Below are 14,587 nucleotides of genomic sequence, written 5' to 3' on the forward strand. Positions count from 1 at the left end.
AGTACATCAGTGGTTACGTTGTTGCACTTTGCTTTTTAGTTTGTAGTTAATAAAACTAGTAGTAGCACAACTTCCCTGCAAATCTGACAGAGAACCAACACAGAACATACATGTTGTATTTTACATTTTTATTACACAAAATAAACCCCGCGGTAAATTGTTTTCTTTTTGTTGTTGTTCTATTGTGTGCATTACAATTTCACCTTTTCCTTTCTTGCAGTATTTTCACACAAAGGGGTCCCGGCAGTGATTAGTGAAAACTTTGAGCGATTCTTTTGTCTTTAAAACAATAAATTTATGAAAGAAAGTCTCGTCCGGGCTTCGTTAGCCGGGCCTTCTCCGTCGGGGTTAAATGAAAATGACATTTAAAACAGTTTCTTAAGCAGAAAACAGCTGCCAATCACTCTTAAAGGGGAAGGATTGCAATTAACAGCCCTCTCCTAATCCCCTCGTTTCACCTCCTACGCCGCCTCAGCTTTGTCCACCTCTCTCTCTCCGGCTCACTCCTCTCCCACTCTCCTCTCTGAGCTGGAGTGGATAGCGTCTGAACTCAGCTACTAAATGCTCTTTACCATTGGAGTGCATCTGTTTGGGGCTGTTTGTCACACAAAGCGAATATATTTAGAGAAATGCTAGGCAATCAACGCCAGCTGAGCGACTGCAGGCGGTGCACATAGCGGATCTGGGAAGAGTGAAGTTGGAGGGAGAGCTGCTGAGAGGAACAGGTGGAGCACTGGCATCAGTAACTTCAGTACTTCAGCATATTTACTTCCAAGAGGTAAGCACTGCCACGGTCTCATTCGGCTCTAATTATTTACTTCTTATGTAACAAACACAGAATCATTTGCTGGAAATCCAACAACTTCATGACTTATTTGTCAGGAAAAGTGCACGTTAGTCCAAAGATTCACCCAAAATGTGACTACGTTTAAAAATGTTAGCCTGAGTTTCCATAAAATTAAGTCCAGCAGTAAAACGTTTTATAAGAAAGCCTCTTTGTGTGTGAAGTTGACCCACAGTCACAATCTTATTAGTGGTTTGTTGGAACACTCAGAGTCTACGGGGTTCTGACCCTCTGGGCCTCCGAAGAAGATAATCAGGTTTAGGTGGATAACAGTCATCCTAGGTGACCTAGTGATCTGCGTCTGCGTAGCCTCACCCAAACATCTTCCCTCGACCCCAGGCCCAGGTGATTGCCCAGACGCTCGAATGCATTTATCGCTGGATACCATGAGCATGGTGGACGACAGCTGTCTCTCGCCCAGCAATTTCCACGAACTGGGTAAAGGTGGGGGCGTTGCAGTGGGAGGCCGCGTCCACAGCATCGATGTCATCCTGGGTTTCAGCAAAGAGCAGGACCCCTTGCTAAGTCCCGCCACGACCCCCGGACCCCACAAAGTGAACATAGACAGCCTGGCGGAGACCGGGAAGCAGCTGGAGCCCTCGTCGCACCCGTCCTACAGCGGGCACCTTTCCTCTCTGAGAAGCAGCAGCGGCACAGAGCAGCAGCAGTACCACGGTGAGTCCGGCTGTTGCTCTCCATCCTGGCAAAGCTGATTTTGTAAGAGTAGCACCACCTTTTAAGATGATTTTGTTTCATTAAATTTTGTGAACTCTTTGAGCAGTATGGATCAGCTGCTGCAGAGTTTGTTACTGAGGGTGAATCATCAAAGCCTCAAAGCATAGAGATGGTCAGAGATATTGATTATACAGCAGCAGCAGCACTGCTGGACTGAAGTGATCTTTGCTTTTTCTAACTTTAAGGATTTGAATGATGTAATGCAGAACATAGGTAGACTGAAGTTATTGATGCTGCTGGGCAAACATAATATGTTTTTATACTACCAGATAGCTGAACAGGATATTATCTGACCACAAACACAGTTCGAGCCTTTTATAGTCCAAACCTCGCTCAGGAACCAGAATAAACCAGTCAAGCTTCGTGACGTGACTGTTTTGTCGGCAGTTGTGGTAAAAAACAGGAAACAGATCAAATGACATAAATAACAAGTGAAGCAAACATTTTAAAACACAATTAGATAAAAACAGCCACTTAAAGGACATCACACAAACACCCAGGCCTTTATTTTGACATGAGATCTGGTGTAAGAATCTAATAAACCAAAATCTGATTTTCAACTCTCACACACACAAAATACACAAAATGAGTAACAAAAGCAGCTTCAAATCTGTGACATTCAGTTATAATTACAGCTCGTATTATTTCAACAGCCTATCGTCAAAAGTCTGATCACTTTAAATGAGGTTATTCCACCTTTGCATGAAAACCTCTCACGCACCGATTCGAAATCAGTGCATTAAACACCGTTGGCATGTAAAGCTGCATTAACTCCACCGTGTGGACTGAGATTGAGAAATAAATCACAGGACAAGATGGTGTAGGGGGTTTATGTCCCCAAGACCAATCCCATCCCCTTGTGGAATTCCCCTAATCTTCTCTTCTGTGCAGATTAGATTGTACCGTAGTCCAATCGCTCTTTATTGTTATCGTTCGCTCCTAGAATCAAATTGAATCATGTTTAATCTGAAGCTATTTTCACACACAGGATCAGGCAGGTGGTTGGTGATTTTGTGGCAGGAACAAGAGAAAAAGTTGTTCCTGTGAACCGGAGACGAAGCAGAAACACTGCTTTTAAGTGACTCAGATGCAGTTTGGTTTCAGTGCATTAACATCCATCAACACCAATGACATCACTCCATCCTGTGTGAAGTCAGCCCAGTTCCTCCTGACCGAGCAGCTTCTCTGTGTTCGGTGTCAGTCGGGCCACCCCCCTCTCCTCTCCGTGCTGAGATGTTCTGCTGGCTGATAAACAGTAGGGAGGCTTCAGACCAGTGGCTGTGATGGGCTGACAGGCCAAGAGCTGGTCACTGAACCAGGCCTGACCTCTGCCTTTGTCGGAGCCTGGTCTTTGTCATAGCTGCTTAATGAGAGGTGGATAAATGAACCCCAAAACCCTGCTTTGCTTTTTCCTCGGCTCCCGTTTCTCCAGCAGAAAGACCACAGTCGACCCCCTCCTTCATCTCCATCACCGCATCCCATTAACAGAAACAAGCTAGCATTCAGATTCGTACACAGTCTGCTGAAGCTCTGAAATGTCATTCAACATAAAAGTGTATTCCTGAACATGTTATGACCTGTAGCTTCAGTCCCTTATTTCACTTCCTGCCTTTAAACATGACTGTTTTGGTTTGGAGCTGCACTGATGAGCGATGAGGACTCGTACCAATATCAGCTTTTAGGAAGTCAAAAAAATTGGGACTATAAATCAATTCTTCACAAACACACGCAGCCGATAAGACTGCCTCACCTGTGATGCACTCTCTGCTGCTAACACAGCCGAGACTATTGTAAACCACACGGTCTGAGCTGGTCGTGCGATGACGGCGTTTTTAAATGACCCCGAGATTTGAAATGACCTTTTCCTGCTCTTTAAAGTCTTGAACTGTCGTTATTAAATCAGATAAGAAGAAGTCTCATTGAGATCGGGGTCTAGCCCTCACATCTCTCAGCCTGAGAAACCTGAAAAATATCTGCAGTCAGAATACAGTTACATTTGTTACAGTTACATTTGATACAGTTACATTTGATACAGTTACATCTGTTACAGTTACATTTGTTACAATTACATTTGATACATTTACATCTGTTACAGTTACATTTGTTACAGTTACATCTGATACAGTTACATCTGATACAGTTACATCTGTTACAGTTACATCTGTTACAGTTACATCTGATACAGTTACATCTGTTACAGTTACATTTGATACAGTTACATTTGTTACAGTTACATTTGATACATTTACATCTGTTACAGTTACATCTTTTACAGTTACATCTTTTACAGTTACATTTGATACAGTTACATTTGTTACAGTTACATTTGTTACAGTTACATTTGTTACAGTTACATTTGTTACAGTTAATCTGTTACAGTTACATCTGTTAAAGCAAAGAGCTGAATACTTCCTTAGAGGGCTGATAGAGACCAAAACAGAGCAAAAATATGGCGAATGTCAGCCATCACCTTTACACTTTTAGATAAACACCTGTGCTGCTCTGTAGAGTAACTGCTGAATATAACAGAAATGCTTTGAAAGCTCATAAAAAAAATGAGATTTTTGCTCGTCTCACTATATGTTAGTTGGTGTAAGAGATACTGATGATACTGATGTTTCTATTGTTTACCTAAATACAAAATTAGCCCTTAATTAAAATCAGCTTAACCCACTGTCTGTGATTTGCAACTTATCTAACATCCTGAATGAAATTAAGTCTTCGAGTCAGATCCAAGCTTGGCACTTATTAACTCTTAACTCGAGTAGATTATTTTATTCCTGGATCATCATCTCTGTACTTTGTTTAGCTAAATCAGTTTGCTGGCTGGTCTGGTTACACCTCCCTGTTTTCCCCTGTGGCCTCTCCCATGTTTCTGTATACTGTTGATGAATATGCACGTTGATTCGATTAGAAATAGAGCTGAGGAAGAAGAATTGAGAGAGGAATCGTTTGACGGGGAGGGTTATGAGGAGGAACAGTGCCAGTGAAAGCTTTGTAGTGTCTGTAAACACCAGCTTGTCAGTAATCTGTGATCCTAAAGACGGACAGAACTCGGGACGTTTCCGTGCTTTGGCTCTCCTGCACGGGGGAAATAGATTCATTCAGATCTGCTGTGAGCTTAGCCAAAAATGGTAACAATCTAAGAGTGGCTGTTGAGCGTGGTGATAAAAACTGTGGTTTTCAAATTTCTTTTTAAAGACCTTTTAACTTTGAAGAAAAGTAAACACTGGAAAAAGCTTCCTAAATCCGATTAGGAATGTTTTGGAGCTTCATTGAGGTACAGGGAATTGCTTGCTTCACTGACCTACAGTGGCCTATTGTTGCAGGTGTCAAACTAATGTTTGCTCTACTGGAAAGTGGGAAACTGCATTCTCCATTTGTATTTCTCTCTAAACTGTAGTTCTCATTCACTTAGTCCAGTCAAAAAGCATGTGGAGGAAATAAAAACTCACAATATTTTTTCCTGGGCTCTTCCACAGACTCCGGCTTATTTGCAAACAAATGTGATCAGGAACTGAGCGAGCTGAGGAAGAGTATAGAGAGCGATGAAGGCAAGTCTCCGGACCCAAGCAAGGATGAGCAGCCCAAGAAGAAACACAGGCGCAACCGCACCACCTTCACCACCTACCAGCTGCACGAGCTGGAGCGTGCCTTTGAAAAGTCCCATTACCCAGACGTGTACAGCCGCGAGGAGCTCGCCATGAAGGTGAACCTCCCCGAAGTCAGAGTTCAGGTAACGTGAACTGCATTAAAGGCAACACCATTTCAGAGATTGCTAAGAAGCACTTCAAACGTTTCTGTCTTGTTTTTGGGGTTTTCTTAGAGATATTCTCATTATTCTGGAATAAAATCTCATATTCACACTACGTGAAAGGCTGTATTCATCCAAAAAACTCCCCCAGTGTTGTCGAGTATATTCGAGTATATTTCCCTACCCAGAATGAAAAACTCTGCACTCCATCATATTTACACGTACCTTATTTTTCTGTCATTTTCTTCCAGGTCTGGTTTCAGAACCGCAGAGCTAAATGGCGCCGGCAGGAAAAAATGGACGCCAGCACCATGAAGCTCCACGATTCACCCATGCTCTCTTTCAACCGTCCGGCACCGGTTCACACCAGCATGGGTCCAATGACCAACTCCCTCCCCTTGGAACCCTGGCTGACCTCTCCCCTGTCCAGTGCTACACCTGTGCACAGTATCCCAGGCTTCATGGGTCCAGCTCAAGGCCTCCAGCCCAGCTACCCAAGCCACCATTTCCTCAACTCCACCCCCCACGCTCCTCACGGTCCTCACGGTCCTCATCCACACCCTCACACTCACACTCATCCCCATCCGTCCATGGGTCAAGGGATGCAGAGCATGGCTCCTCCTCCTTATCAGTGTCCAGCACCATACCCTGAAAAGTACCCTTTGGAGGATGTGGACCAGCGCAGCTCCAGTATTGCTGCGCTGAGGATGAAAGCCAAGGAACACATCCAGTCTATGGACAAGACCTGGCAACCCATGTGACTAACGAGCTCGGCGGTCGACGTGAGCAATGCTGGAAGTGACACACGTCACGTGCTACGCCACTAAGTGAAAGAAGTGGATTCTGAACTGTGAAAGCTGAGGACGTAAGAATTTTTGTTTGGGGGGGAGACTTTCTTTTCTTTTCTACTTCTTCCCCCTTAAAAAACAGCTGAAACCTTCAGCGGGTTAAAAGTTTCCGATAGTTTTGCTCGTCCAATATCTAGGTGTCTATTGTTGCCTTGGGTTCGTTAAAAACAAATGTCTTCTTGGTGAAACAAACGGTTTATGACACCTAGAAGTATTTCCGAGTCACAAACAGGCTCTGAGTGCACGTTTCATGCCTGAGCCCTTGCTGCAGCTCTTTGGGTGCACCAACAGTGAAGACACGCTATATCATTAAAAACTGCCAAAATGTGGGAATTCTTATTCATCACTTTTCATTTATCCAAATCATTTGAGTCGAGCAAAATATCATTCTCATGCTTTTCTTTTCTAATTTTTTTTTTACACCACATTTGTGTTTTTACTAATTAGTCCAGCCGTCGAATTTTCATGGGTCTGCAAATCAGAGTCTTAGAGGACTTTGTGAATGGACCTTTGGTCTCTGTTTAATGTGACATCGAGGCATGAAGACACACTACAGTGTCACTGCTCATCTCACTAATCTGTTTAATTATAAAAGCCGTGTAGCTGGTTTTCGTTTTATGTCCACCTGTACTATGATTTATGTTTCTACTTGCTACGCAGTTTAGATACGCGAGTCCATGTTTTAGATATCTTGGTGTGACTGGAAGAAGATGATCAGTGAGGAGAAGCTTCTTTAAGAGATCTTCATCTGGTGGGAAAAGGGTCACCTCAACTGGGACCGGGAATATACCAAAAATATCTCTGCACGGATACATTTTTTCTGACTTGTGCTTTAAAGAAGGGAGGAAGCAGAAGAAAGGCAGAGGAAGTAGACAAAAAAAACGCAGGCTAGTCAGCGGAGTAGCCCTCTTTTTGCTTGAGTGACTGTTGGAGGAGAAAACCTGTTGGCAGCTCAGTGTTGGGTGGCTGCGTGTACGTGCAGGGCAGCAGACAGAGCCCTGTGTGATGCGTCACCCCACATAGTTCGGTCTTTGTTCGACACAATTGATCCAAGTGCATCCTCTTTGTCCCGAACAGAAGGGGGAGAAACGGTCTCAGGCTGCACTAAATAGGCCCTTGTAACCATTTTGTTGTAGTTTTTTTTTTTCTTTTTCAAACAAGAGGAAACATGGATTGTTACTGCTTTGGTCATTAGTGACACAATATTAGTCTTATGCCATCTGTTACAGGGTTAAGCCCCAATCATCTTAAAGTTGGAGCACAATATGCTTCATATGGACAGTAGAGGTAAATAAATAAGACTGTGACACTGAAATGTTTTTGCATGTGCAGGTACCATCTCAAACAAATCTTTGGAGGTTGAAATTTATATATTTTTTGACTTTTTAACAGAACAAGAGGGATAGAAAACTCTGTCCTCTTAAAGTGCAATTTTAGAAACCCATTTTTTATGTTTCTATATAAAATGTGTTTTTTCTTTTGTTAAAAATAAAAAAGGAGACTCATTTCTGCCCAGATTGTTACAAAGTCACACCCCACTTTTTTTTGAATACTTTTGAAATTCACTCTTGTCCGACCTAAAGGGGATAAGTAATGTTACAGCCGCTGTTCATCATCTGTCTTCATGTAGTTTTACACGATGGTGACCTCACACAGCACAGGAAACCAGAATTATCTTATGTGTTAACAGGACATTTAGTTTGCAGCATAAATGTTTTGGGCCAAGAATAAGCCAAAGGTTAGATAACAGACAAGATTGCACTAGTTTTAGTTATTTTTATTGTCTTACATGCCCTAGTTATGTCTGTCTTAGTGATATCGTTGTTTTATTTCTTTTGGATTTTGTCTGGATTGTTGATGTTCATATTCTGGAACAAATGGAGATCTACTGAAAATAAATATAGTTTGATAGAAATTGTATCTCTGCGTTCTCACTGCAGTGCTTTCATGTTGACCTATGCACTCATTCCCACAGTCACTGTGGGGTTTTTAACCTCCCTAAGACTACTAGAGCAATCCAAGATTACTACAGTATAATCGTTGTCATCTGACATACATGAGCAGAGACATTTTTTTTTTTGCTGCAAACACTTGTGCGCCTTGTCTCTCTGTCATGGTTTTCTTTCTTTTTACCCCTCTCAATCCTCTCTGCTTTTCCATGGGTTTGTGGCAGGATGCCAGCCTGTTAGGAAGATGAGACTCCAATCAATCAGGACTTCCCAGGGGGGCCTCTGACCACAGGGCTCGGCTCCCTAATTGCCCCCAGGCAGGCAGGCAGGCTGGCAGGCAGGCAGGCTGCAAGGTTCAGCCGCTGCAACACATGTTCACAGAGGGCCGGTGCCGCCGTGCTCGCTGGGCTCCTCAGCATGTGAGACACTGTCCTGGACAGATGGAGGGCTGAGCAGACCGTACTTCAAGGACCATATGGATAAGCCAGTGGATGAAGCATGGACGTTTTTGCAGGATCTTTTTAAATTCTTAACATGAAAATAGATGTGTTGCAATTAGATCCAAGTTACAGAGCTCAGCAAGATATCCTGATTTTAAAAATAAGTTGCATACAGTTTTTTCTGTGCAATACACAGATACAACATTTTAATATGCATATTTATGCCATGATATTTCATCCCAGCATCAGAATCAGAATCAGAAAGGGGTTTATTGCCAAATGTTGAGCAGGTTTACAACATTAGGAAATTGCTGCGGTGCTTCAGTGCAAACATGCTGTCATAAATAGCACTTAAATAGACATGAAAAAATAAAAGTAGGGATAAGAATTAAAAGTGCTACGTAGAAAGATATGTGCATGAGCTATACATGAGATATATACATGAGAATAAGAATTAAGAGTGCTACGTAGATAGATATATACATGATATATACATGAGTGCAGGTGGTGATCAGTGCCAAACATGAAATGATGCAGTGAACACAGCGTAGGGTCATGTGTTAGTGGTGGGAACAGTCATACGGTTATTGTTCATGTGTCCGACAGCAGAGGGGAAGAAACTGTTCTTATGGCGAGAGGTTCTGGTGCGAATGGACCGGAGCCTCCTGCCTGAGGGGAGCAGGTCAAACAGACTGTGTCCAGGGTGAGAAGGGTCAGCTGAGATCCGAGCTGCACGCCGCAATGTCCTGGAGGTGTACAGGTCCTGCAGAGATGGGAGTCTGCAGCCAATCACCTTCTCAGCAGAGCGCACAACACGCTGCAGTCTCTGTTTGTCCCTGATAGTGGCTCCAGCGTACCACACGGTGATGGAGGAGGTGAGGATGGACTCGATGATTGCAGTGTAGAACTGCATCATCGTCCGTGTTGGCAGGTTGAATTTCTTCAGCTGCCTCAGGAAGTACATCCTCTGCTGGGCTTTCTTGATGACGGAGGTGATGGTGGGCTCCCACTTCAGGTCCTGGGTGATGGTGGTACCCAGGAAGCGGAATGAGTCCACAGAGGTGATGGGGGTGTCAGTCAGGATGATGGGGGGGAGTGGGGCTGTGTGCTTCCTGAAGTCCACAATAATCTCCACTGTCTTCTGGGCATTCAGCACCAGCATTCAGCACCAGCATATTCTCCTTATAAGAAAAAAAATGTGGTGACACGATGTTTTGCACTTTACTTAAAAGGGAAAATTTGTGCAGAACAAAGTTTGTATTGAAAAGTCAGTAAGTACTTTTTCTTTAAAGGATTACCCAAGAAAAGTAATACAGGACCTCAAACTGTGGAAATGGCTTTTAGCTCTTTTGTGAATATAACAAGTGCACAGGTAAGACTTTCACTATTTACACACTTTTTACTTTACTGTCAGGGTCTCATATGTGAATAATTAAGCAAACAACACATCCTGAATGAAAAAGGGGAAAAAAAGTCAAGCTTTTGCCGAAAGGATGAAAGAGGCCGAGAATGTGAAGAAGCCAGATTAAGTTGGAGAAAAGTGTGGGTGTGAGAGACATGCAGAGAGAGGGAGAGTGGAGAGGGGGAGACAGGGGGTGGGGTGGGTGCTCATCAGAGTTAATGATGTAGAAAATCCCCCAATTAGAGCGTTTTCCTGTGTTGCAGGATGAGTTCAGAGTGGGGTCCTCTGACAGACCAGGGATTAGTACCCGGGCCGGGTGAGGCCGAGCCGGGCCTGAGCGGACACTAACTAACTGCTGGACTGCTGGCACTGCTCAGCTGGGGCCGGGTCGGGGCTACAGTCACAGCCGGGGGCTGGGGTAGGCATGCGTTGAGCCACAGTGAGTGGCACAAAGGAAAGCATGGGAAAAGGAGCAGCAGATCGGCAGGAAAAAGGTTCTGGCAGAGGGTCGTTTTCCTGTCCCAATGCTACTAACATTTACTCAACCACTACTTCTGGTCTTATTTGATAAAAATATTAACTTTTTAAAAATACATCACAGTATTACATACAAGAATGTGCTCACCCAAAACATTATCCAATATAATCTGGACATGTGATTAATCAGTCTTGTCCACATATTGCTTGATGTCAGACAATAAATCACCAAATGTGGCGTTGCATTAAGAAGCAGGAACACAACCTTTAATTCTCCCTGATACCTGGAACAATAAATCCTTCTGGATCATTACACAACAAGGAAGCTGATTAAACATAAACAATGACATCTGTTGTCATAGTTACCTAAATGCAAGAGATGTAAAATGCACACTCACACAAACCCATCAGGGACAACTGCACTTTACCCAAGGATGCTTTGGCATGCGGACTGGAGGAGTCAAGGATGCTCCACCCACCCCTAAACTTACAGCACCTGGTATTCCAAGGAGGTGGTAATGGGGGTGTGTGTCGCACTGAGACCCCAAAGAGGGGGCAGCTGTTAATATCAGCTACCAAAAAGATTTAAGAGATGTTTGAAGAAGTCTTGAGGCACGAGTGGTGCAAAAAAAGGTGGCATTTATTAATAATAAAATAAATAAATATGAAGTCTCTGCTTTGTGCTAACAAAGGCTTTACCATATGTATAACCTGCACCTCTACATACTGAAAGAATGTGAAATAAAGCCTCCTACTGTCCTCTTCTGTGTCCCAGTTGACGTCTCGGGACCTAATCATGCAAACTCTGCATTACCACTGATTACCAGCCAATTACCAGGAACCAGAGATGGGCAGTAACGCGTTATCCGATTACTTTTTTCAAGTAACGAGTAAAGTAAGGGATTACTATTGCAAAAACGGTAATTAGATTACCGTTACTTTCCCGTAGGAACGCTGCGTTACTGCGTTACTAAAACCGTGATTTTCTTGCAAGAATGTCTCATGACAGTGACGTAAGCGAGTGCGACGTTAGTGACAACAGCTGTGTGCAGATCAACAATGGATCATATATGAGTGCAGGAGAGAGTATGAGCGTGCAGCGTTTAAAGCGTGGAAGCACTGACCTTACTTTGAGTTTGATTCCATAAAAAGTGACAAAAACATTAGTGTCCGCTGTGCGTGGGAAGAAAACTTCTTTTTACAGCGAAAAAAACCCCTAAAATTCCAACAAGCACCGAGTAGCTACGACGTAATGGGAAACTCACAGAGAAACTCACGGATTCTTCCACTGACCGCGGCACACCTGCACCAGGGTAAACCTCCGCCTGCCCCACTCCTGCTTTACAGGTGAAAATAGAGCAACAGGACCGCTGAGTCTTTGACTTTATTTATTTTCTGCTGTGTTTTACTTGCATCTATTTGAAAGACTGAGTGTAAACACAAAAAATATTTTATTTTATGAGCTGGAATGTGCAGAAAATAGGTTTAAATGTTAAACTAATTTCTTCCAGTCAGAGAATGTTGCAGATAATTAAATCTTTGCTTGATGCATAAAGTTAAAAGATTAAAACTAATAAAACAAGTTTAAAAAAGAGACTTTTCCATTTGATTACATTTTGTATGATGGATTATGCAGAAAAAGTAGAATTGGGCTGAAAGATCTATCACTTTATCACCTACTCAGGTTGTAAATTGTGTTTTTAAAAAGTAACTAAGTAATTAATTACTTTTGAAAATAAGTAATCAGTAAAGTAACGGGATTACTTTTTTGGGGAAGTAGTTACTGATTTCTTTTTTCAAGTAACTTGACCAACACTGCCAGGAACACAGGTGACACATTAGGAAGTCAATTAAATGACTGAAGCCAACGTGATCAGTAGTGTAACAAAATTCATAAAGTTCTTTCAGTTGTGTTTTCTTGTGCAGTACAGCGGTGAAAGTCAAAGAATTCAACTTGTAGACACATTTCCAAACAGAAAGACGAGGAACTTTGAGGCATCTCTAACGCCCCTCTTCTACACAGCAACTGTGTTCATTAGGAACAACTGAATCCCTAATGACTAATTGATTAATTGTGCAGTCTATTATTTTGCTCCTGCACCCGAGTAGATCTGAAAGCGCCACGGTTGGAGTTAACAGTCTTATTGGAAAGAAGCGTTTCTTGCAAAGGATAATAAGGGAAAAAAGCGGAATTAATTGGGTTTGATTAAGGGAGCTTTTCAATGGGACACAGCTTTTTCGCATGACATAATTAGAGGTCAGCTAACGGGGGGAGGGAGGAAAAGGGGTGGGGGATTTAGTTGTTGGCGCCAGTGCTGTGTGGGTGTGTCTGAGGGGGACAAATAGATCGAGAGAGAGAGAGAGAGAGTGTGAGTGAGTGAGTGAGTGAGTGAGTGAGTGTGTGTGTGTGGGGTGATGCGATGCGATGCTTCGTTCACACTTGCAGGACTACGTTGTGTGTCTGATGTGGTAAATTTCTTTAGGCCCACTCACCAGAAAACACACAGTGAAGTTCACGGGGGGGAAGCCCTCTCTGCGCTCAGTGTGTGATTATCATCACTACAATTGGCAGCATTAAAGGCCCAGTGCTCAGGCTTTTGTTGCTGCTGCATGGTCATTAGCTGTGCATTTCAAAGGCCACTTTACTGTATGGAGGGAGGCGGTGGCAGAAAAGTACTTTCAGCAGTCTGTTTGGATGAGCATGCAACATTCAAACACACACACACTCACTTTATGACTCTGTAATCCTGTTACAATATCATCTAGAGCAGGACAGTGGGACACGCAAGCTGTCGGGTCTAAAAATACACCCAGACTCTCTTAAAACAAAACCAGGCTTCAGATTTGATTAGATGATCAAATATTTCATTGTGAGTCACTCCATCTGCATTTTTTTTCTCAGAAGAGCTGCGATCTTACTTTGTTTCAGCAGAGTTTGTAGCAGACAATGAGCCCGAATAGAAAGTGAAGACACAATCCCACCTTATATTAAGCATCCAATTTACTGACTGTTGTTCAGTAAGATGTTACACTACAGGTTTGTGCTGGAAAAATGAAGGCAGAGAGGATATTTCTTCTTAACATAATGTTAGATCATCATAGCTGAAGCTTTTATTTCTACAGCTGAATTTCCCAGCGCAGGACCAGCAGAGTACTCGTACTTTGTTATTGATTCCCTGATTTCTCACTGAACCCTGTCTTTCTTATTTCAGCTGCTCCCTTTAGGGATCACCACAGCACATCATCTGCCTCCAGCTCACTCGATCCCTGGTATTCTCTTCTGTCACACCAACCCTCTGCATGTCCACCTTTGCTGCATCCATGGATCTTCTCTGTGGTCTTCCTCTTTTCCTCCTTATTCATCGTTCTTTGTCCAATAAAGCCAATATCCCTCCTCTAAACAGTTTGAAAGTAGATCCTCAGAAGCTGAAACCACTGACTTTACTGAGGTTTGTGATCGGCTTTTATTAAAAATGCATAAAATACTTTCATTTGCTTACTGTGACATGTGGATACAAAAAAAGAGACGGTGAACTTCTATTACCTTCTTTGTGGTGGTCGTGATCGACTACAGCTGGTAGTTTTTTGTTGCCTGCATGAGAAGGATTTGCTTGAGAGCACTCAGTAGATTCACTGATACTCAGAACAATGTGAAAATCCAAAAAACTCCGTCAATATCTATAAAGAAGAAATGTACATTTACACAAGTTGGAAAAAAGTCTCTGGAGCCGTCTCCAAACAACTGCAGATTCCAAGAATTACAAATTCAAACAGGGTGGCTACAATGCAGCTGCCATCACCAGTGTGTGAATGTGTGTGTGAATGGGTGGATGACTGGATGTGTAAAAGCCCTTTGGGGTCCTTAGGGACTAGTAAAAGCGCTATACAAATACAGGCCATTTACCATTTACCGTGCCCTGGGTGGGACTGCTACACTGCAAAAAGTGGATGGAATAATGAAGAGGAGGAATCTTCACCTCCAGTCCACATCCAGACAGTTGAAACTGGGACACAAGTGGGTATTTAAACACAGCAGTGATATAAAGCACACATCAAAACTGGTTGTAGGTTGACATTAACATCTGGAATGGCCTTCTCAAAGACCCGACCTCAACCCTACTGAAAGTGGACTACGCTT

General features: G+C 43.0%; 1 protein-coding gene across 1 annotated transcript; it reads left to right on the forward strand.

Moving 5' to 3' along the window:
• The first annotated feature begins 473 nt into the window (after nt 1-473).
• On the forward strand, nt 474-6,346 carry rx1 (retinal homeobox gene 1). The gene is made up of 4 exons (XM_026160062.2): nt 474-778; nt 1,184-1,519; nt 5,062-5,315; nt 5,585-6,346. Exons 2-4 carry the CDS (start codon nt 1,210-1,212, stop codon nt 6,092-6,094), a joined length of 1,074 nt encoding a protein of 357 aa, XP_026015847.2. The 5' UTR covers nt 474-778; nt 1,184-1,209; the 3' UTR covers nt 6,095-6,346.
• The last annotated feature ends 8,241 nt before the right edge of the window (nt 6,347-14,587 follow it).

Source organism: Astatotilapia calliptera, chromosome 23, assembly GCF_964374335.1.
Source record: "Astatotilapia calliptera chromosome 23, fAstCal68.1, whole genome shotgun sequence".
Lineage (NCBI taxonomy): Eukaryota > Metazoa > Chordata > Actinopteri > Cichliformes > Cichlidae > Astatotilapia > Astatotilapia calliptera.

Coding starts and splice junctions, on each gene's coding strand:
- rx1 (XM_026160062.2), top strand. CDS start 1,210: ATGCATTTATCGCTGGATACCATGAGCATGGTGGACGACAGCTGTCTC. Junction 1,520..5,061: donor AGAGCAGCAGCAGTACCACG/GTGAGTCCGGCT, acceptor GCTCTTCCACAG/ACTCCGGCTTATTTGCAAAC. Junction 5,316..5,584: donor TCCCCGAAGTCAGAGTTCAG/GTAACGTGAACT, acceptor ATTTTCTTCCAG/GTCTGGTTTCAGAACCGCAG.